The 21,821-nt window shown below is 36.3% G+C and overlaps 1 protein-coding gene across 1 annotated transcript in view; it reads right to left on the minus strand.

Moving 5' to 3' along the window:
• The window catches only part of LOC104468168 (golgin subfamily B member 1-like), a 36,859-nt gene that overhangs the window by 7,244 nt on the left and 7,794 nt on the right, over positions 1-21,821 (minus strand). The window contains exons 11-25 of the mRNA XM_010082206.1: positions 21,074-21,165; positions 19,982-20,132; positions 16,149-16,258; positions 15,198-15,288; positions 14,210-14,340; positions 12,569-12,678; positions 12,141-12,309; positions 11,672-11,776; positions 10,292-11,404; positions 7,223-9,892; positions 5,686-7,099; positions 3,595-5,630; positions 1,556-3,501; positions 643-1,312; positions 101-252 (exon numbers count right to left, since the gene is read on the minus strand). Coding sequence (XP_010080508.1) covers positions 101-252; positions 643-1,312; positions 1,556-3,501; positions 3,595-5,630; positions 5,686-7,099; positions 7,223-9,892; positions 10,292-11,404; positions 11,672-11,776; positions 12,141-12,309; positions 12,569-12,678; positions 14,210-14,340; positions 15,198-15,288; positions 16,149-16,258; positions 19,982-20,132; positions 21,074-21,165 — 10,960 coding nt within the window. The remainder of the gene's footprint in view (positions 1-100; positions 253-642; positions 1,313-1,555; positions 3,502-3,594; positions 5,631-5,685; positions 7,100-7,222; positions 9,893-10,291; positions 11,405-11,671; positions 11,777-12,140; positions 12,310-12,568; positions 12,679-14,209; positions 14,341-15,197; positions 15,289-16,148; positions 16,259-19,981; positions 20,133-21,073; positions 21,166-21,821) is intronic.

A 21,821-nucleotide genomic window follows, 5' to 3' on the forward strand; every position in this document is an offset into this window, starting at 1 on the left:
TGATTTTGGTTTTGTGTCAGTTTTATGTCAGGTTGGGAAGTCACTGAAGAATTCTAAACAAGAGCTGCGTGTACTGTTTGTTAATTTTTAACGTTCATACCTTAATCCAGCAAGCTCATTCTGGTAGGACACGATCTCTCTCTCGGTTTCGGCTTGGAAGGCTTTTGTCTGATGCAATGCTTTCTCCAAATCATCAACCTTGGTCTTCAGTTTTGATATTTCAACAGCTGCAAGGCTGGCTCCTTCCTTAGCCTACGTTTGATAAACACAATTAGTGAACTGGAATGAAAACTATATGGTTGAAATGTTATTAGTGCTAGGATTCTAATTACTGAATGATGTTTTTTCCCATTTACTCCTGTTTAAGAGGATAATGACCTAAACTCCCAGAATTGTAAGCATGCTTTCTCTAATCACATGTTTTCTTACCACTCCCATCATTTACAAAGTTAAACTTCAGAATCTGTAACATCTCCAAGCATTCTCTGCATGAAAAAAAATCACCAAGTGACGTAGCTAATTAAAACTTTCCAATCAATTGTTCTGAGGCATATCCAAATTACTTTTAAAAGAATTTATCTCATTGACGCTGTTGCAACCAATGGGAATTGAAGCTGTGCCCTGCTTTGTTTCAGAAGTTACCTTCTGATGGCTGAGTTCCTGCAGCAATTTGTCTCGGTCATCCTGAAGACTGGCCATAGCCTTGGAAAACGCTTCAATCTGGTGCACATAACTCCCACACTCAGATGAGAGCCTGCTAATCTCCAGCTCACGACTAACCAAGGTCCTACAGAGACTTTCAATTGCATCAGCAATCTGATCAAGCGTCACCTTATCTGCAGCATCAAAAGTAACCCGATTCAGAAGAGAATTTTCTTTGAGCATACTGATAAGATGCAATTTAAAGCCATCCAGTTCAGCCTCAAGTTCATCTCCTCTCTTTTTTTCAGTCTTGAGTTCAGACGTATATTTGCTCTGAAGTACCTTCAAGTCCTCTATGATCCTATCTCTATCGTTCTGTAGGGCAGTCATTGCTTTCCCGAAGGCCTCGTTTTGGGACCTCAGCTCACTGTTTTGAGACTGAATTTCAAGTATCATCTTCTCTGCAAAAGCATCAAGTTCACCTCCATGTTCAAGTGTCAAAAGAGTCTTACTGTATTCCTCATCTGCATCCTTGGTATTTCTGCCTCTTGATTTCTGGAGTTCTTGAATCTTCTTTTGAAATTTTTCTCCATATTGTCCATTTGATACACATTCTTTTTTCTGATCACTAGTTAGCAGGTTCTCTCCAGATTCAGAAACAAGTTTCTCTCTGTTTAATGACGCAATTAACAATTCTAAATCATTTATTTTAGACACTAATTTTTTGTTTTCATGTTCCAAAGACACAGAGGCATCTTTCTGCAGTTCACTGGAAAGCTGCATTTCTTTTATTTGTTTTTGAAGATCATATTTTTCTTGTTCAAGGCGTTTAATACAATCCAATTTCTGCTTAAGTAAATCTTTCAGCTGATGGTCTTTCAGAGATAAAACTTGGTTAAGATCTTCCCTATACTTTATCAGCTGTGCACTCAGCATTGCATTTTCAGAATGCAGATCATCGATCTGATTGAGAAGCGTCCTTAACTCTTGTTTCAAAGCATTCTTCTCACTTGCATTGCCAACTAGAAGACTATCCCGCTCATTTAAGACATCTTGGTGAAGACGCTCCAGCTCTTTGTATTTAGAAAAAAGATCATCCCGGTCATTCTGAAGGGATGACATTGATTTTTTAAAGGTATCTATTTCACTAGCAATTGCAGCCTTATCTTGACCTGCTTTGTCTGCTTTCACCTGGAGATTTCTTAATTCATTTTCCATCCTCTGACAGGACTCCTCGGATTGTTGCCTCTCTATCTGCAAAGACCTCACCTGAAGTTCATACTCTTCCATTTGTTTTCTATGTTGAGTCTGTACCTGCACCAGATAGTCGGAAATTTCATCACCTTTTGCAGAAATGAGTAAGGAAATTTCTTTGTCTTTATTATTTAGCATGATCTTCATCTGCTCAGAAATGCTAATCTGCTTTTGCAATTCAGCATTAATTTTTTCCTTCTCAGCTAGAAGCTGTTGTAATTCTTGTTCTTGTCTTCTAAAATTCCTTTCCAGAACTTTTAGCTCTCTTCCTGCACTTTTACTACTCTCTACGAGATGATTAAGAGAATTATTTTCTTTAAGGAGTGCTTGCAAGGCCGCTTCTTTTGACTGAAGAACACTCTCCAACTCTTGCTGCCTGTTAAAAAACACCAGATTTTCTTCCTTTATTCTGCAGAGCTCTTCATAGCATTGTGTATCAACAGATTTTTGCCTCGAGTATAGTTCATCTTTTGTTTCCTCTACCACAGAATATTTGATATTCAATTCTTGAATCTGAGTTATTTTGTCTTTCAATTCATTTTGTAAAGCCATTATTCTTTTATTACTGTCTTCTAGCTGTTTCTCTTTACTTTGGATGGCCTCTTTGAACTGCATTTCCCAGGTTTTCATTTCAGTGATGACCCTGTCCCGGTCATCCTGAAGAGAGGACATGCACTTTGTAAAAGCAGCTAATCGTGCCAAAGCTGCATTCAAATCTGCCTGGAGTTTCTTGTTTTCAGAGTCCTTAATGCTAACTTCCTCTTGCAAACCACGAATCTCACTAACTGCCCGCTCTTTTTCTCTCTCGAGGGCGCTGTGTCTTTCCTCTAGGTTCAAAAATTCTCTTTTGTGAACGGATTTCAGTTGTTGAAGGTTAAATTCCAATTCTCTCTCGTATTCTTTCTTTTGAATTTGTAGTTCGTCTTCTTTCTTCTTAAGTTCTTTTCTCCAATTTAGAATCTCATCTTTGAGCCTGTCCACTTCATTCTTTGACTCACGCAACAAGTTCATCTGTGAAGAAAGCTTTCCTTTGAGATAACATATTTCTTCATTTGACTTCACGAGTTTTTCTGATGTGTTACTTAAGTCCTTTTCAAATTTTTCACTTTTCGACTGTGACAGTTTCACAGACCTTTCCAAATCCAGGATCAGCTCCTGAAACTTGATAGAATCCTTTTGCAAATGGTTGATCTCCTGCTGTTTCTCCTTTAGGAGTTCTTGCAATTCTTTTGTTTTGTTTTTACTTCCATTATTATCCCTCTGAGCACTTTTCACCTTCTCCTCAAACACTTTTACAAGGTGTAACTGCTGTTCTTCTTTTTCTCTAATCACATTACATTTTTCTGCCTTTAATTCTTCCAGTTGCTGTAACAGCAAGTTGTTCTGTACCTGTGCTGATTTCAGTCTATCAGTAAGATGATCAACCTTTTTAACATGATTAAGCAATTCCGTCTCAAGAAATTCTCTCTCATTCTTTACTTTGTAAGAACTTTCTTGTACATTTTCCAATTCTTCCTGTAACAGACATTTATCATCCTCTAAAATCTTAACTTTTTCATTTAGACTAACAATTTCTTGTGTCAGACTTTTATACTCCATGTCCAGCTTTGTTAGACAATGATTTTTATGGTCCAAAGATTTTTCAGTTTCTATCGCTTTTTCTGAAATTAATTTTCTTTCTTGTTCTAGGACAAGCACATTTTGTTCTTTTTCAGCGAGTTTATCCTTTAACACATTAATGTCCTTTAACAATGACTCGTTCTCGAGTAACGCATCATTGATTTTAGATTGTGTATCATTTTGGTACACTTCCATTTGACCTTGGAGCTCTCCCAAAGCTGCTTTAGTTACACTGATGTTATTATGAAGGATATCATTTTCATTCTGAATTTTCTCTAAAGCCTGCTTTAAATTTTCAGAAGTTTGTTTTAGCTGCTCATTCTCCTCCATGAGCTGATGATTCTGATCAGTGAGTTCATGAAGACGAGTCTGGTGTTCTTGCATCCTTACCTCTTGCTCATGGATCTGCCTTTCTGCCTTCCTTTGTAATTCATCAACTTCCATTTTCTTGGATTCACTCAGTTGTTTCAGTTGATTCTTAATAACCTCGTTTTCATCGATACATTTTTGTAAACGCTTCTCAAGAGCCTCCTTCTCAGATTCTCCTTCCCTGAGCCTTTGGATAGCCTCTTGCTTCTCTTTTCTAGTGAGATCAATAACTTGCCTCATATCTGCTATTTTACTAGAGATATTCTCATAAGCCTGAAGAAGTGATTCATACTCCTGCTTTAATTCACTATGTTTAGCTTTCCATCCTGTTAATTCAACTGTCTGAGAATCTTTTAAGGTATTTAGTTGGAAAGAAAAGGCCTCTTTTTCCTGAACTATCGTCTCCATGGTGGATTTAAGACTTTCACATGCTGCAGTGAGGTTTTCATTTTCAGTCAACAGTCTCGCATTTTCAGAAACAAGGTTCTCCTCTTCAGACAACAGAGAAACAGTATTTGAACTTTGTTTTTCTCTACCAAGCTCTAACAAGTGTTCAAGCACACCTGTCTTGTTCACCAGTTCTTCTCTTTCCAACACCAGCTTATCAATCTGGTCTTTTAGACATTTATTTTCCCTCAGGGCTTCTTTGCGTGATATTAAAGCTGCCTGTAATTTTCTCTGAAGGCGCTCTCTGGACTTCTCCTCTGCTATAGTTCTTTGCTCTTGTGTTTTAGAATCATTTACATTTGCAGTTTTTACCAGTGGCTCTTCCACCATTTTCATTTGTTTCTGCATTTGACATTCTGTTGCTTCTCTCAGTTTAGTTTTCCCAGAGTAATCAGCCTCCAATGGTTGAAGACAAGTGCCTTGATCTTGGAACTGTCCTTGAAGGGAATTACTTTCTGAACAAAACTCTCCCAGTCCTTTTTCAGTACCATTTTCTTCCGTAAGCTCTCTGCACGACACCACAGGTCCACTCATCTCAGCCTTCTCACGTAGCATACATAGCTCTGTCACAAGCTTTTTGTTTTCTTCACTGAAGTGTTTTACCTCCTTTTTCATATCCATTAGTTCCAAATTAGACTTTTCTAAGGAACTGAGAAGTTTCTCTTTTTCACTCTTCATTTCTTCAAATGCTGTTTTGTAATGGTGGGCTTCTTCTTGGCCCTCCTTTACAGCTTTGTTTAATAGTTCCTTTTCCAGATCAAATTTATCTTTGAAATCCGTAAGTGAACAACGCAATGCTTCTATTTCCTCATTCTTTTCTGCAACCTCCTTCTTACCTTCAGTTCTCAATCTCTGCAGTTCTTCCTGGCTCATCTTGTAATCCTCTTCACTTTTTTTAATAAGTGTTTCTTTCTCTTTATTCACAAGTTCAAGAGCTGTCTTAATGTCTCTAGCTTCAGCCTCAAATGCTTTCAGCTTTTTCTGTAGCTGCTTTATGTCCTCCAACGAGCCGTCCTTACATTGCTCCTGGTCCTGCTCCTGTTGTCTCAGATAGTTTAAGCTGCTTGTTTCTTCTCCTTCATCACCAAATTCAACTGATATTTTTCTCAACTCTTTCTTTAACATTTCTGTTTCCTCCTGAAGTCTTGCATAATTACTTCTTAGTTCTTTTAACTCAGCATCTTTACTTGCCACTGAAGCGATCATGTTTTCTGACTCTTCTAAAGATCCAACCTGAACCTTGCTGCTTAGTTTGTCCAGTTCCACATTCCTTGGGTCAGCTGCTGCTTCTCCCAGCACTGCCTTAGCCGAAGTCAGCTCTTTCAAAAAAAGGATTAAAGTCAAGTTCTTTACACTTTGTTTGAAGAACTTCCCAGAGTCCTTTATGCTCTTGTTTGAGTTGCTCAAGATGGATTTTTTGTTCCTCAAAATCTGCTGCAAGTTTAGTGTGCTCTTCCCTTTCTTTCTGAATTTTTTTCATATCTTCTTTCCTGTCCAAAAGCTCCCTCTCTAAGGCTTCTTTTTCTTTTGTTAATTGATTCATGACATTAATGGCATCGTTAGGGTCCAGACACTTCTTCCTGTCCCCAGCACTTAAACCAGGCTCTTCTGAACTGGAATTTTTCAACAATTCTTCCTTCTTCATAACTTCAGACTTCAGCTTTTCAAGAGATAAGAGCAGCTGAGAACGTTCCTCTTCACATGCGCTTGCTTTTTCATCAAGCATAGATTGCATACGAGCAAGCATGTCGTCCTTTTCCTCTAAAGATTTTAGGTTCTGCTCACATAGATTTTGTTTTTCAGCAATGACATCATTTAGTTCTGCAATATTGTCCTGAAGTTTCTCTATATAAGAAGATTTTGAAGACAAAATGTCAGTCAAATCACTTATTTTGGCATCTTTTTCTAAAAGTTGTTGCTTCAAAGTTCCAAGATGAGATTCAAAATCTTTATTTTGTACTTCAGCTAGTTTCAGCTTGTCTGTTAACTCATTAACTCTCTTCAGCAGCTCCTCTGCTTTTTTTTGCTCTTTTTCTATTTCTTCCTGTCCAGTCTTTTCTAGTTTTCCAACTTTTTGCATGAGATCTCTTCTTATTATCAATGCTGCTTGAAGTTTCTTTTTCAGATTCTCTTTTTCCTTGCCCATTTTCTCAAGATTAAAATGCATCTCCTCTTTTTCATTCATTAAATCTTTAAACACAGCTTCTCTACTGCTCAACGTAACCTGGCTATGTTCCAGTTCTTTCTTACAGTCCTCAAGTTCCTGCAATACTCGGTTTAGCTCTCCTACAGAACTACTATGAACAGCTTCAAGGTTGTGCAGTTTGGTATTTAACGTATTTCTCTCTTCAGAAAAATTCAGCATTTCATTAGACAGTGATTCCATGATCTGGGTAACAGAACAGTCCTTTTCTTTCAGTTGCTGGCTAAGACCAGAAATTAAATCCTTCTGCTGATTCACCTGAGAAGTTAAGTTTTCAATGAGTTGATCTTTTTTTCCCATTTCTTCAAGGAGACTTGCTACTTTTTTACCTTCAATGTGCAGTTTTTCTTGTCTGGTTCTTACTATTTGTTCTGATTTATTTAGCTTGTCTTGAAGAAATTCAACTTGCTTATTTATTTCTGCAAAAGACTCTTCCCTTTCTTGCAAGAGAGACTGTTGTTTACATAACGTTTCCTTGACTGTGACCATTTCTTTTGACAGACATTCGATTTCAGATTTGTATTTGCCCTCCATCTTTTCAATATCGTTCTGCAGCAACTCCTTCTGCTTCTCAAGTGACTGCATACTTTTTAATTCTTCTTTCATGGTGTCTATTTCTTTCTGTTTTTCTAAAAGCACCAGTTGCAATTGTTCTCCTTCTGTTTCTTTGCTCAAAATAGTGGTTACCAGAGTGGAGAATTTTTCCAGCTGAATTTTACTACCCATTAGCTGCAGTTCAGAATCTGAAGTCTCTGCTTTCTTTTCTTTACATAAAAGCCTACTACTAAGTAATTGAGACAAGCTTTGAGTTAATTCCTCTTTTATAAGATCCAGCTCTTGCTGCAAAGACTGGATTTTGCTATCCTTTGATTTAATTTCATTTTCTAAACTGCTCAATTGCTCAGTAAGATTATTAGTTTGTGAAGTTGCCCTATCAAGTTCTGTCACCCATTTGTTTTCTGACTCAAGCAGACTTTGTTCTAGAGTTTCACATTTAAGCTCTAATTTAGAAAGTTCTTCACCCTTTACACTAACCTGCATCTGTAACTTCTCTTTTTCAGTCTTCATCTCCAGCTTGACAGCATCTATCTGCATTCTTGAATAATTCTCACTGGTTTCTAGTTTTTCATTGATTTCTCGGAGCTCTTCCAATTCATTTTGCAAACGATTTTGAGATGTAGTAAGTTGTGTGTTTTCAGTCATCAGTTTAGCAGCATCTTCTTGCAACCGATTTTTTTCTTTCTCTAAAGACTCCACTTGGCACCGCAGATTACCTATTAAATGTGCATTGTCACGGCAGTCTTGAGATGATTTGGAGATCACATTGTTCAACTCTAACTTCAAACGCGCTACGCTGTCTGCCTGTTCAGCGCACTTCACACGCAGAGACTCCACCGCCAATTCTTTCTGCTGTAGCTCTTCTTCCCATGTACTTATTTGGTCCAGTGCCTTTTCGTGTTCATTTTTAAGAGAGTCAAGTTCAACTGTCAAAGAATCAATTTTCTTCTGATTAATGTCAAGCTTCTCATTCTTTTCCTGAAATTCCTTAGTCAGGTTTTTCATGGCTGTACTACTTTTCTCTAATTTTTCTCTGAGAACCTCAGTCTCACTAGAAAGAACATGAACGTTGCTATCTGCCAATTGCACGCTGGTATCCTTCCCCTTTAAAGGACTATGCAGTTCAGCAATAACTTCTTCTTTTTTCCCAAGAACTGCATTCAACTCAGTTCTTAGTTCATACTGTGCTTCAATTTTCTCCTGAAGAGATAAAAAGGCATTTTCTCTCTCATGGACTAGTTCTTTAGATTTCTGCAGTTCTTGTGTTAGTTCATGGACCTCACTTCTGAGCTGAGAAATTAAATTTGTCTTCTCTTCATCTTTCTTTGCTTTCTCCTTCAGAGTTTTGAGGAGACTTTCATTTTCTGTAAGAGATGACTCCTTTTCTGATAGGGACTGCTCCATTTCAATTATTACATTCTTCCGATGTTGCATTTCTTTTTCTAAATGCACTTTCACTTCCTCCAGCTGTACCACCTGTTTCTTTAAGACCTCACATTCATTCTCTTTCTCTTGAAGTTGCGTCTTTAGTTTCTCACTAGACAGCGAAATATTGTTGATGGTTAATTCTTTTTCTGAAATAAGTCCTTTTAATTGTTCTGCTTCAGACGTTAAAAGCTCCAATTGTTTCTGCTGCAAAACTGAAGATTCCTGTACCTCTGAAAGCTGTGCTTTTAAACTGATGTATTCATCTAACTTTTGTTTTAATAATTCATCCTTCTGTACAATTGATTCATTCAACTGGGATGACTTCTCTGTCACATTTCTAAGCTGACACTGAAGGTCAGAAATAACCTCCATATTCTCAGACAGTTGAACCCTAAGTACATCAGACTCTTCAGATTTATCTTTTAATAACTGTAATTCTTGGGATTGCTTCTTACATTCATTTTCTTTTTCATGCATTGCTTGTCTCAGCTGGCTGGTTTCCAAACCTAGCGTTTGTATTTGGTTTTGCAGATCTGCAATGATTTGCATATATTGTCCTTCTCCTGCCACTTTACTATCTTTCATTTGCTGAATCAAAGCCTCCTTTTCAGAAAGGACAGTTTCTTTTCCTTCAACAGCAAGTTTTAAGTTTTCTTTTTCAATCAAGAGGCCATCAATTTGGTCCTTCAGCGCTAAAATATTATGACTTTGTTGGGACGAGTGTGAAGTTAAAGCAGCTACTTCGTCTGACTTTTTCATTAACATAACATTAACTGTTTCAATGTCTACTTTCAATTTTTCATTTTCTAGAGCTGCTGTATGTGCTTGTTGCCGTACCGAAGTAATTTCAGACTGATGCTGTATCAGCTGTGACTGAAGAATTTCACACTCACGTGACTTCTCACTCAATAAGTTTGAAAAGTCCTCCTTTTCATGCTTAAGCACATCCACTTCTTTGCTTAATAGCTGTAGCTGATTATTTAACACTGTACTTTCTTCCATTTTTTCAGAAACTTGCCTATGAAACTTCTCAAGCTCTGAACCCTGACTTTTTACAGTCAGGTCTCTTTCCTCTACCAACTGAGATAACTTTGTTTTTTCATCTTTAAGATTTTTAATTTCATCCTGCAACTCTGCAACACAAAACTTACTTTCTTCCACTGCCTTACGTAATGAATCATTTTGAAGGATTTTCTCTTCTAGAGACCTGTTTGCAGCTTCAAAATCCAAAGTTATGCTTTGAATTTGTTCCTGCAGTAGTAAATTCTTTTCCTTACTATGGCTGAGTTCTTGGTTTAGGGTACTGCATTCAGACAACCTATTATTTAACATTTCTTCTTTCTTTATTTCTTTGTCTCTAGAATCCTTCAGCTGAATGAGAAGTGATTGCACTTGTTCATGCAACTTCTGTGTCTGTTCCTTGCTTTCAAACAACTGATCAGCCAGCACTTTACACTCCTTTGTTTTCTCCTGCAGCTGTTCTGCAACTGAATTTTCCTTTTGCTCCGCAAGCATTGAAAGTTGTTCAATCTCTTTCACCAGAGTGTTTTTATCACAATTTAGTACTGAAAGAGTTTTTTCATACTCAGCAGTGCTAGCAGACAACTTACTCTCTATTTCTGACACAGCCTGGATTTTCTTTAACAATTCATGCTCTCTTACATCCAAGAGTTTGGACAAATTCTCATTTTCACTGATTAGCTGTGCCTTTTCTTTTTCCAGCATATCTATACTTTTTTTCAGACATTCATTTGCTTTTGTTTGCTCTGCCAATTTTTCTTCTTGCCCTTCGAGATCTGCCTGCAATTGCTTATTAGCTGAAGCCTTCTCCTGTATCTCCATTTCCATCTTGTTAATTTGCTTATGTATTTCATTTAATTGGTTACTAAGTTCTTTGCAACATGTCTCTTTGGCTTTCAGATCTCCAGTTAATTTAAGTTTAGTCTCTTCATTCTGCTGCTCCAAAACCCCAAGCTTCTGCTCTAATGAAATAATGAACTCTTGTTTCTCTTGTAATTCTTTTTTAATTGTTTCCTGATCTTCAGTATGTTCTACAAGCTTCCTAGATAACTCAGCCAACTCTTCATCTTTTCTAGCATTTTCCAAAACCAGCTTGTTGTATGAATCTTTAACTGATTTTAACTCATTTTCAAGTGTCTGTGCTTTACTCCCTTTCTCTTTAAGCAAATTGTCCCATTTTTCCTTTAGAGTATTGTTTTCCTCAAGCTGAGATTTCAAATATTCTGTTTCTTTTCTCCATTTATCCTCCGTTTCTTGTAGCTTTTCAGATGATTTACTAATTTGCTCTTTCAGCAAATTAATTTGTGACTCACACTCCGCAAGTTTGTTATGGTATGCGACACTGTTGGCTTTAATTTCAGAACGGAGATCCTTAATTGTAATGCTGTTCTCAGTGCTTTGTCTTATTAATTCCTCATTTTCTTTGGTTTTAGTTTCATTCTCCCCTCTAAGTCTTTCTAGCTCTAGTCTCATAGCATTACTTTGCTCAGAAAGGACAGATATCTTCACACTTGCATCTCTTACATCAGCTGTTTGTACTTCTTTCAGTAAATGAGTTTCCCTTTCAGCCTTTGCTAAAGCTTCTTCCATCCCTCGTATTTCTTCCTCTTTGCATTGCACTTGACGCTTCAGAATGATAACCTGTTCAGAATATTCCGTCATATTCACAGACAGGACAGACATCTCCCTGTCTTTTTCTGCCAGTGCTTCTTTAAGATTGTCAATTTCTCTTTCACATTTCTGGAGATCTTGAATAAGTTGAGATCTTTCCTCTAAATGGCTTGTATTCAGTTTGTCAAGCTCTTCATTCGTCTGGTCCAGATCCAGCTGCATCGACTCCACCACACCATCTTGTTTCAAAGTCTAAACAAGAAAATAATGTTACCAGAATAAAAAGAACACAAAGAATCCAAACATATTTACACTCCACATGTAGAACAAGTATCTAAGGTAATCAATCTGTACCCAACTGTATAGTCACAAGATAGCCACGTTATTTTTCAGATTGTTTTAGCATACACAAAGCTTAGTGTATGAAATCTTTAGCAGCTACTGTGGTTACTTTGCTGACATCTAAATGGGCCACGTCAAAAGAACATAAAATTTCTTCTCTTTATTTTAATGAGTTACCTTTTCCTTCAGTGTAGCAACTTTTTCTGTTAGATCGCTGATGACTGTTTTCTGCTCGGTGTTCTCCACTTCATACACACTGCATTTCTTTAAGGCTTCGTTCAGCTTTTTATTAAAAATAAAAGTCAATGTGATAGAAATATATAGAATTATATTTAAATTGTGATGTTAGAGCTATAGTATTGGGCTTACATAACAGTGGAGTTCATACTTTGAAATTGAGAAATAAGGATAATTTATCACCCCAATAAAACATATGCAAAGCTCTGTGTTGGGTCTAAGAAATCCTTACATCCAACTTCAAAAGCAAAGAAATTACACAAAATGAACAAAACTGTAAAGAAATAGAGCAAAAACCTTCAGAGAGGGAAAAAAAGCAATATTGCTGCTGGGACACAACTAGGAAGTTATAGATAATGCTCACCAGTTCTAATAAATTAAATACTATTTAACAACAACTTTAACTTACTTTTTGCTCAGTATGCACAAACTTTTCACCAAGCTCTTTGTTCAGAAGATCCTTTTCTTGAAGCAGTTTCCTCAAAGTTTCAATTTGCTCTAGTTTTTTTGTCATGCTCAACAGTTTTTGTTCTTTTTCTGCAAGTGAAGTTTCAAGGAAGCTATTTCTGTCACTTAATCTAAGAAGAAAACACATATTTAGACATTTTGAAAAAAAAGCTTGCTTTAAGCTTTCTAGACTTACTAGCCCCAAACTATGTTCCTAAAAGAATAATTATTTTTTACACTTCCCATTTAAACCTCCAAGTACATAAATAATGTTACAGCAAACAGAAGCAGGAATCAAGAGTTTTAAGAGATTATAAGTCTCATTAGAAGTTTACGCTTAAAGCAAGGAAAGCTAATCCTCTACAGAGTTGCAAAAAATCTTTATTTTACCCTTTAAGCTGCTCATTCAAGCTAGAGATCAAAATTTGATGTTTTTCTGCATCTCGTGTTTGTTGGTTGCGTAACTGGGTGAGTTGAGTTTGCAAACGTTCATTTTCATTCTGCAACAAAACAACAATGAAGAGGATTATCACACACAAACACCCAGAACACTGTAAGACAACAGGAGTCATGAAAATCTGACTCCTCAGGAGAGACCGTTATTTTAGCACCTTAGCAGCTATCAGCGCAAAATACAACAATAATATCACAAGTTTCAATGAGATATTAGTTGCAACAGATGTAACCCACCTTTCAGAAATACCTCCTTCGGCAGTGCTGTGACAGCATGAACTCAAGGATGATTGCTGTACTCCCAGAACAACACACGCACTCGCACTGTGTTAAGGCAGCTTACTTATCGTAACAGGGGAAGCTATGGCTTTGAAAAAATACTTTCCTCATTGGTTTGAAGACAGTACAAAACTTGTAAATTTTTTGGCCTATTTTTTTCAAGTTGAAGGAATGTAAAAACCTGTATTTGGGGGATTGTGGAGTAAAGAAGGAAGCAAGCTTCATTCACACAGCTTTTTTTTTTTTTTTAAACACAGTACAGATCTCCTACTCTAGCCAGATCCACTGCACCAATTCAAAAATAAAACCATAATAAAAAAAAAAATCAGACAACCGCAACCAAAAACCAAAAGCAGAACACAAATCCAGAATCAACAGCAAATAAGACAAACATGGCAAAACTGTCACCTCTAATGCAAACAAGCTAGCGGTTTGGAGGAGGCAGAACACACCTGTGCCGCCCTCAATAGCTGCCCTTCTTCATCTACACCAAACGTTACCTGTATTGAAAGGCCTTGTTACAAGATTTTCAAATAACAATTCACATAAGTTTGTCTTTCATCTTAAAATAATTCTTTTTTATGTATGTGCAACTTAACACAGAACTACGAAGAATGCACCAAGCCTGAAGAGTTTGAGTAAGAAATCAATTATGTCATTTAGTGAAAATAAGATTTACAAATTATAATGTAACTTGTCAGTCATGTAATTTTAAAAGTAACTTTTCTGATAAATATTTACTGTTCCTTTTGGTGCCTTCCTTGAATAATTTTACAATATAAATATATGTCAAATTAATATCTGGGGGTAGATTGTACATATAAAAATAAATATTAATTTATTTTATATACTTACACAGTTTCTTTTCTTTCTATAAATGTGTGTGTATATAAAAATCACAACATACACACACATACACACACATTTATAGAAAGAAAAGAAACTTGAGGGATGCAAGAAGAGGGAGACTTATTGCAGCAGCAACAAAATCTAATTCTGGACCTTCTGACAAAGGGCTCCTGCAAAGAATAATGAAAATCATGTTGCTTTTTACTATGTTTCTAAAACAAATAACTAAGCTGACTTCCAAACAAGTTTCTCTGTGCGCTGAACCGAAGTGACAGGCTTCAACTTCAGAGCATCATACAGTACGTATACACTCTCTGACAAAATAATTATGAAGTATCAAGTAGGCTTTAGACATTTTTGCTAGCTGCAAATTGACATTTCGGTAAGAACATGAACAGAATAAAATGATTCTCTTCTATCATCAGGTTTTACACAATTACAAAAGCTCACCTGAAGAGCCTCCATTCTACCTTGAAGCTGCACTCTATCTTCCAAATCCTGACAACGGTCTTCTAGAAAAAGAATTTGTTCCTGCAGCTGATTTCTTTCCAATTCCAACTCTTCAACCACACTCCGTAAACCTACTTAAATCAAAGAAGAAAAATTATTTCAAGAAAGGCCTACTAAAATTCCTGAACTCTAGAAATGGTTTCAGCTTTTTATTCATGATGCTCACTACTGCTGGGCACAACCAGATCTCAACCATTTCCAATGGAAATGCCTGAGGTCCTGCACCTCCAAAAATCAGATGGCAAAAGTACCCTTAAAGTTGCATAGCTCAAGAACTCAGAGAATCTGGCAGAAATATACTAAACAATACTGTGGCTCAATCAACAGCGTGGCTCATGTTACTTTAATCACAATTAATCCTCTACTTGCAGGATCAGATCTTAAGCAATTATTAATAAACAAAGTAAACCGGTGTGCAACAAAATTGGCAAGTGAGTGTATTCCATTTTAACAATAAGGTATATTTGCAGTCTGTAACACCGATATAAAACATTTGCATTAAAAAAAAAATTGATTTTTAAATTAAAAGCATACAGCAATGGAATGCAATTCTGGTTTGCAACATAACAGTTCTATAGATTGGAAACACATTCACAGGAACAAGACTCGTAACTTAAAGAACACACGATCTTGCCACACAGGATATTTCAGGGGCCCAAAGGCTCAACCATTTCCAATCTTTAGTCTTATTTATAGTTTACTTCTGAACCAAAACTAGGCAGTTCATCCAGCACGCACATGCTTTAAAATGAAAAGGGAGAAAACGCAAGCCAAAAAAATTCAACAGAGATTAGGATACACCACAAATGGGTTGTTAGTTGAATTTGAAAACAAAAATAGACACAAAATACAGATGCTGTGCATGCTTTAATAAACTGTCTAGTCGCTATCACACCTGCATTAGGTGAAGTGTACTCTGGCCACCAACCTCCCATGTTTTCTCCTTCAGCTGAATCAGTGCTATCCGAGGTGATGTTCAATTCTTGAAAGCATTGTTTTCCATCAAAGTTGTATTCTTCCTACACACAAAACATGAAAATGAAATTTAATGAAGAAAGGAAGCAAGGGTAAAACACACTTTCTGTATTAAAAGCATAGTTTCAATTAAAAGTCCTAAAACTCAGCAAGCGATTCAGGTGCCTAAAAGTAAGTCTATGGGATTGCTGTGGACGCTAGCGTAACCTGCCCAGTTTCCAGCTATTATTTCCAGTAAAGCCAAGTCTCCCGCAGGTTTTGTATGGTATCTGTCAGGCCTTTGAAGACAACCTCAGGCACACGAAAGGCCAACGGATAACTACAGGAGTCCTTAATTGGTCCCCTGATTTCTCCAGTTAATAGGGTCCTCTGAGCCTCAGGGTAAAATATCAGAGTTAACGAAACAAAATTATTTTTCCAATGGTATGTTAATGCGACAATGACATCCTAATTCTTCTTACAAAATATGATAACTTTTTCGTGCGAGTTACAGCACCAACTACCTAGGAGTACACCTGAACGAACTGGCATTCCTACCAATTATCCAGGAGAGCTCCACCAACAGAGAGATCTGTAAAGATTGTACCAAAACCAAAAACGGCCTTAACATGTTAAGCGTGCACTTAGCTTCAAGCATTTGGATTACTCCAGAGGGAAGCTCGTTATTTTTCAATGTGAAATTAAGTAGACTCAACTCATGGAATAGAGAGGCATGATGCCATTGGAACTTCTAATTTTCTGGCTACGCACGTGATCACTAAATTTACTGAAGTTTTCAGCTAGATAACCAACCGAAGTTCTTAAGCCCTTAGTATTTAAGCGTAAAGCATCATATAAATAATAGTGCTTTCCATATTTTTATTAACATACAGGTAAAAATAAGCTCTTATTTCTTTTAACCCACCTGAAGCTTCCTGCTGGTCTGATTGACTTTTCTTCTTGCCTGCTGCAGCCTGCCCACTCCTTGACCTGTGGTCAGTTCCTCCTCCAGCTCCTGTTGCCCTGAGACCATGGCTGGATCAGAGCAGCCAGGAAAGAACCAGTCATCCTCAATCAGTTTTGTGCCACAGGAAAGCAGTTACATTTATATCAGACACTACTACACGAAAAGAGACCAGCGACAGGCTGAAGTCCCTATGAATGACCGACAGGAACAAGATTAAAGAAGCAATCCATTGCATTCACCTTGTGATTTCCCTCCAACGTTACTACACAGAACACAAGAACAAAGTCTGCGTATCTCACTAAGACAACACAAACTCAAGTCTAACTTTACTTCTTTACCAGCTCTAAATGAAGACTTTATAGAGGAGACTGGAAAAGGTGAGGTTATGCCGATACTAAAAAAAAAGTGCCAACCAATTGAAACGCCAAATGACATCTCAGCTCAATTTGCCAGGCTAAAATGTACCTGATTTGTGTGATAGAGGCATCAGCTGCAACAGCTGGGGATTTTATAATCTGAACAATCACAGGCATTTTTATGGAAATGGTAGGTGTCCCTTTCAACTTTAATTTTAGTATGAGCTACCAAGCCAGATAATTTGAGGAAGTCACAAGCACGTGTTACACTGCAAACTGGCACCAAACCATCATATCATAAATTAATAATACCATTCTTTTTAAGACAAATACAGAATCACTTGTAAATAAACACACTGAATAAATTCAGAATATGAAAGCTTAGGTACACATCCTGTTCACTGTTAGAAATGATTTTTCATTTAAAGTACATTCCCATCTGTTTTGTGATTTGACAAAACATGTTTGGGGTAGCAGATTAGGAAACAGATGTTTCATGCAAAGCAGACAAAACAGAACAGCCAGTGAAAAGAAAGGAAAGGTGGCTCCATACTTTTAACTGAAAATTAAATAAATTAGATAATCACAAATTTAGCTTTCAATTTAACCACATCACTCCACAACTGTCCTCACAGCATGCAAAATTCAGAGAAATTATATTGAAGCATCTGTGAGGTAAACACCAGAAACTATGAGGAGATTCAGCCCTGCTGGGAATACTCCACTTTCATCCCAGTTGTCCAAGGATTACTTATATCACACATTTCATTAACACACAATTCTGTAACACCTATTAGATTTAAGTTCTTCCTGTAATATTTCAAAACTAAATACTTAACCTGTTGTCAGAAAAGATTAGAGTCAAAAAGTCAAAGAAAAAACCATTAATAACCTTTTTAAAATAGGATTGCTAAATTGGATTTTACTTCTGGTTTTAATTACACCTTGGTTTCTGGCACTGTCACTTCATCAGCATTCATTTTACACACCTTTGTTTATTTCCACATATACATTCTACTTTTTTTTTTTAAATCATTATACATACTTCTTCAAAGCCGTAAAAATAAATGCCAAATTTTGATCATATGCCTTAAACCTGTGTTTACAAGAAGTGGCACTGAAGCCAGTGAAGCGATTCAAGGAGCAGCATTATTCCACATAAGAACCACTTCTTTGGAGGGAAAAAAAAAAATTCAACTGGGGGTGAAATTGAGGTAATATGGTTTTAATTATAATCAGAACTAATAACACACTGTCCTTTAAGAACCCAAAATATTCAGGCTCCTAAGTATTTGATAATAAAAACAGAACTAAATTACCATTGTCGCATGAAAAATGAAAGTCTAGAAATTAGAGCTTTAGAATTATTTATAACTTAGGCAAGTGTTAAAACACTTTCAGTTCAATTCTGCATTGTTTTAACAACAATTAGTAAGTAAATACAGTTTCTAATGTTTTACAGCAGCTGAGGGAGCTTTTCATTTCCAATTATATCTAACACAAAAATTGAAAAACTTCCCAGAAGACCTTTTTTCAGATACACAGTGTTTAAATTAACCGAGGATGTGTCTGTATCTCCATGTGTCACAATTCACACTAAATAGCACAATCTTTAGTGGTCTGCAGGGGAAACAAGCCCCAGTCTGTAAATGTAATCCATACTGTCATCCTCTACGCTTTTGCAGCTTCCCACACATTCAACCCAACAGAGACAATTGCCGTGTACGGCAAATTGTGACAGATTATGATGGGGTGAGCAGTGGGTTTATATATTGCTTAAATATTGGTAGCTAATTTTAATGCATGCAAAGTTCTACAATTTATGGGATGGAATATAAAAGATACTACTGAATTTCAAGTACTACTAAGACTATTTAAATTAATTTGATTCTTACTTAGTGACAACCACTTGAACAAGCCAAGAAATTTTTCTCTAGATAAGGTTACACCATAAATATGGAGTCAGCTGTTACTACAAAGAAAAATGAAGGAAGATGATTTGGTTAATGTAAATTAAGAAACAGATATTGCAAGACAGAAAAAAAAAAAAAACCCAACAAAAAACCAAGTTAAAACCAGCATCTGTTACACGTATTGCTAAAAACCACAGATCACCAAGGGCAAATCTTATAAGGTACTGCTGGCGATTTCCTCAAAAGAAGCAACAACAGAAGAAATCAGCAACAGTACATTACAAGTTGCCATCGCTGCAGGAACCTGCATGCACAAAACTGATGGGAAACCATGTTCTCCCTGGCTGAGCAAATCGCAGTGTAGGGTAGGAGTGGAGGGGGAAGGGACGCTGAGCGCTCATCAGGTGTAACGGCAGGAAAAAAGAAACAGAAAGGTCATGCTTATCCCAAGGGGAAAAAATGCAAAATTAAACACGGACTGAGGCAGATGAAATTTTACAACTGTTAATAATATTGCATGTGGATCTGTAGTTAGCACAGATAACAGCTAGTTTTAATGAAAGGAATATTATTCTCTTTCAATTTCCAAGCATTACACGCTTAAATCCCTCAAAAAGAAGAGATGTGATCCTGAAAATATTTCTGTGCTTACACACTGAACTTAAAATTGATCATGTAAACTAAAAATAATTAAATCGCAGATTACAAAGAGAAGGCTCAAGTTAACTAACTGGATTAATTATGATGGTAGGTTATGCACATTAAAATTTGCCATTAATCCCCATGCAGTTAACTAACAGGACAAAAATTGTTATCATAAAGTACTAGATGGTATGGAAGAAAAGCAGTAAATATCTGAAATTTAACTGGACTTTTACAAGTTTTCATAGAAGCTGCTTCATATTCTCATTACCTGTTTTATTAATAATTTAGGTAATTTAATATTTTTAACTAGCTCCAAATTATTACCAGTTAATGTTATTCAGCTGACCTACACAAGTGACACTTACTAACAGATTACTAGATAATTAAGAACGATTTATCATTAATTATATTTAAAATGGAAACTCTGTCTCAGGTACATTTACTAAAGCATCACCCTCATTCATCAAATTCAAACCAACACTATAGCTATCTACACTTTCACCTGCTCTAGGCAGGCAGCTTTAATATTTCAGTGGTGAACTTTTTATATTGATCCTTCATATGCAGACAATAAGCTCTCGAAATAAGTTCAAGCAGTCTTACAGAGCAGCAACTCAAATGGCAAACAGAATAAGCACATCTACTCAAAAAATAATACAAAAAAGATGAATAGATGAAAAACAGATTCAAGGAAATAGGAAAAAGTTGAAATTGCAAATTTAAGCAATTTCACTCACTATACAAATCTTATGACTACAGAAATGAGACTTGATGGTGTGCTGTCAATTCAGTCTAAAGTACAGCAGACACACACACACATATATATATCATATATATATATAAATATGATAATGGTATTGTAAATAAAACAATTCACCTTCTCTCTCCTCCTCAATCTGAGCCATTCTCAAGGCCATGGCAGATTTCTCTTCTCTGACTTGATCGCGGGACTCCTCTGACTCTGGTACACTTTCCTGCCATTCCAAGAGCTGACTCTGCAATTCATCCACACTACCTGATTCACTGGCCTAACGAGAGAAATTGCACATGAAAATATATTTACCAAATCCCACTGCAAATGTGAATAACATTTTAAGTTGGCAAAACATTCACAGAGAAAACGATCCATCATAGTTCACCACTTCACATAAAAATCTCTGAAAGTGATAATTGCTACTGCAGATGATGTAAGAAAGTGAGCCTCACCACTTTGTGAAATATCAAAAATGCTACTGCCACCTGCACTTTTAATCTGAAATATTTTTAAACAAAAAATGGTTTTTTCAACCAAAATATTTTTGCTGCACATTTTCATCTGAACGTGTTTCAAAGCAAAACATTCAAGTGTCTTTATGTGGGATAACAAATCTCTGTTAACTTTTTTTCCATGAACAGAATAAAAATGTTTCTGCCTTCCCATCAAAATAAGAACTACTTTAAGATTTTACAAAGAAAAATAAAAACTTCAAAAATTTGGAAAAAAATAATCCTTTTTTTAGCAAAATATAATTAACTGTTTCAAACCAGCTCTGCTGCCAGGGCTGTACAAAGTTACCGTGATTAACGTATAGTGTTAATCCATCTAAAGCCCTTTAGCAGAATTTTCTTTGCTATCCAGACCTGCACACTTGTCAAGGTTACAGCTGTTATTTCCTTCTGAAAGCTATTCATATTGTATAAAAAAATAACAGCCACACTTTGATGACTCACGTTAAATGTAACTAAATAAACAGTAAACTGCTTGGAAAAATAGAATTTAAGATATGTGGAAAAGTAACTAGAAATCAATCTTTTGAAGTGATTCAAAACCCGCCAGCTGGTTATCCAACTGAACAGCTACTGACACTGACAATTCCATATATCACCACGTTAATTTTCAGTTCCAAAATCCAGCTAACACACTGTTCAACGTCTAATTACCACTGTTTGAGATAATCAATAACCCATACAAATCAATTTTCAAGTTAACCTGGGAAGCTGCCCTTTTTGTAACTTGGTCAAGATCAGCTTGCAATTTCCTTTGCTGCTCTTCGTAGACTTCCAGCTTAGTCAGCAATTCTTCTGTAAAAACATAATAAATTCGGCTCATTAGCACACAAAACTAATAGGAAGATCAATAAAAATTCAAAAGAAAGATTCAAAATGAAAATCCAGATAATTCATTTCAGTTAGATCTCTGTTGGGCTGTGTTGTCCATCTACCCATGAAACTGACTTTTTTATTATTAAATATTGACGAGTGCTTTAAATCTAACCTGCTAACAATTTAGACTAATGAACTGAAAATTCTACCCTTTTTCATTTACAGAAAGGATGTCAGAGAAAATAACACAAAGTGAAACAGAAAAATCTCTCACAGAACTCTACTTTAAACTATCTGAGGTGTTAAGCAAAAATTCTCTTTCAAATTCTTACAAAAGAAAAATATTTGAGATAACTCTCAATTTAATTGAAACTCACTGCTCTCAAAAGTTTACTGCATATACTCTTATAAATTTTAGAAGTATGTTTGGTCTCATTTTTCCTCCTAACAAGGTGCCTCTTCCCCTTCCTGGAAAAGTTTACACACACTCAAAAGTTTATTGTATATACTCTGATAAATATTAGATGTTTGGTCTCATTTTTCCTCCTAACAAGGTGCTTCTTCCCCTTCCTGGAAAAGTTTACACACACTCTGCCTAAGCCAGAATGCAACAAGTATTATGCAAAGGTGGATTT

Source organism: Pterocles gutturalis, unplaced genomic scaffold (assembly GCF_000699245.1).
Source record: "Pterocles gutturalis isolate BGI_N339 unplaced genomic scaffold, ASM69924v1 scaffold23641, whole genome shotgun sequence".
Classification (NCBI taxonomy): Eukaryota; Metazoa; Chordata; class Aves; order Pterocliformes; family Pteroclidae; genus Pterocles; species Pterocles gutturalis.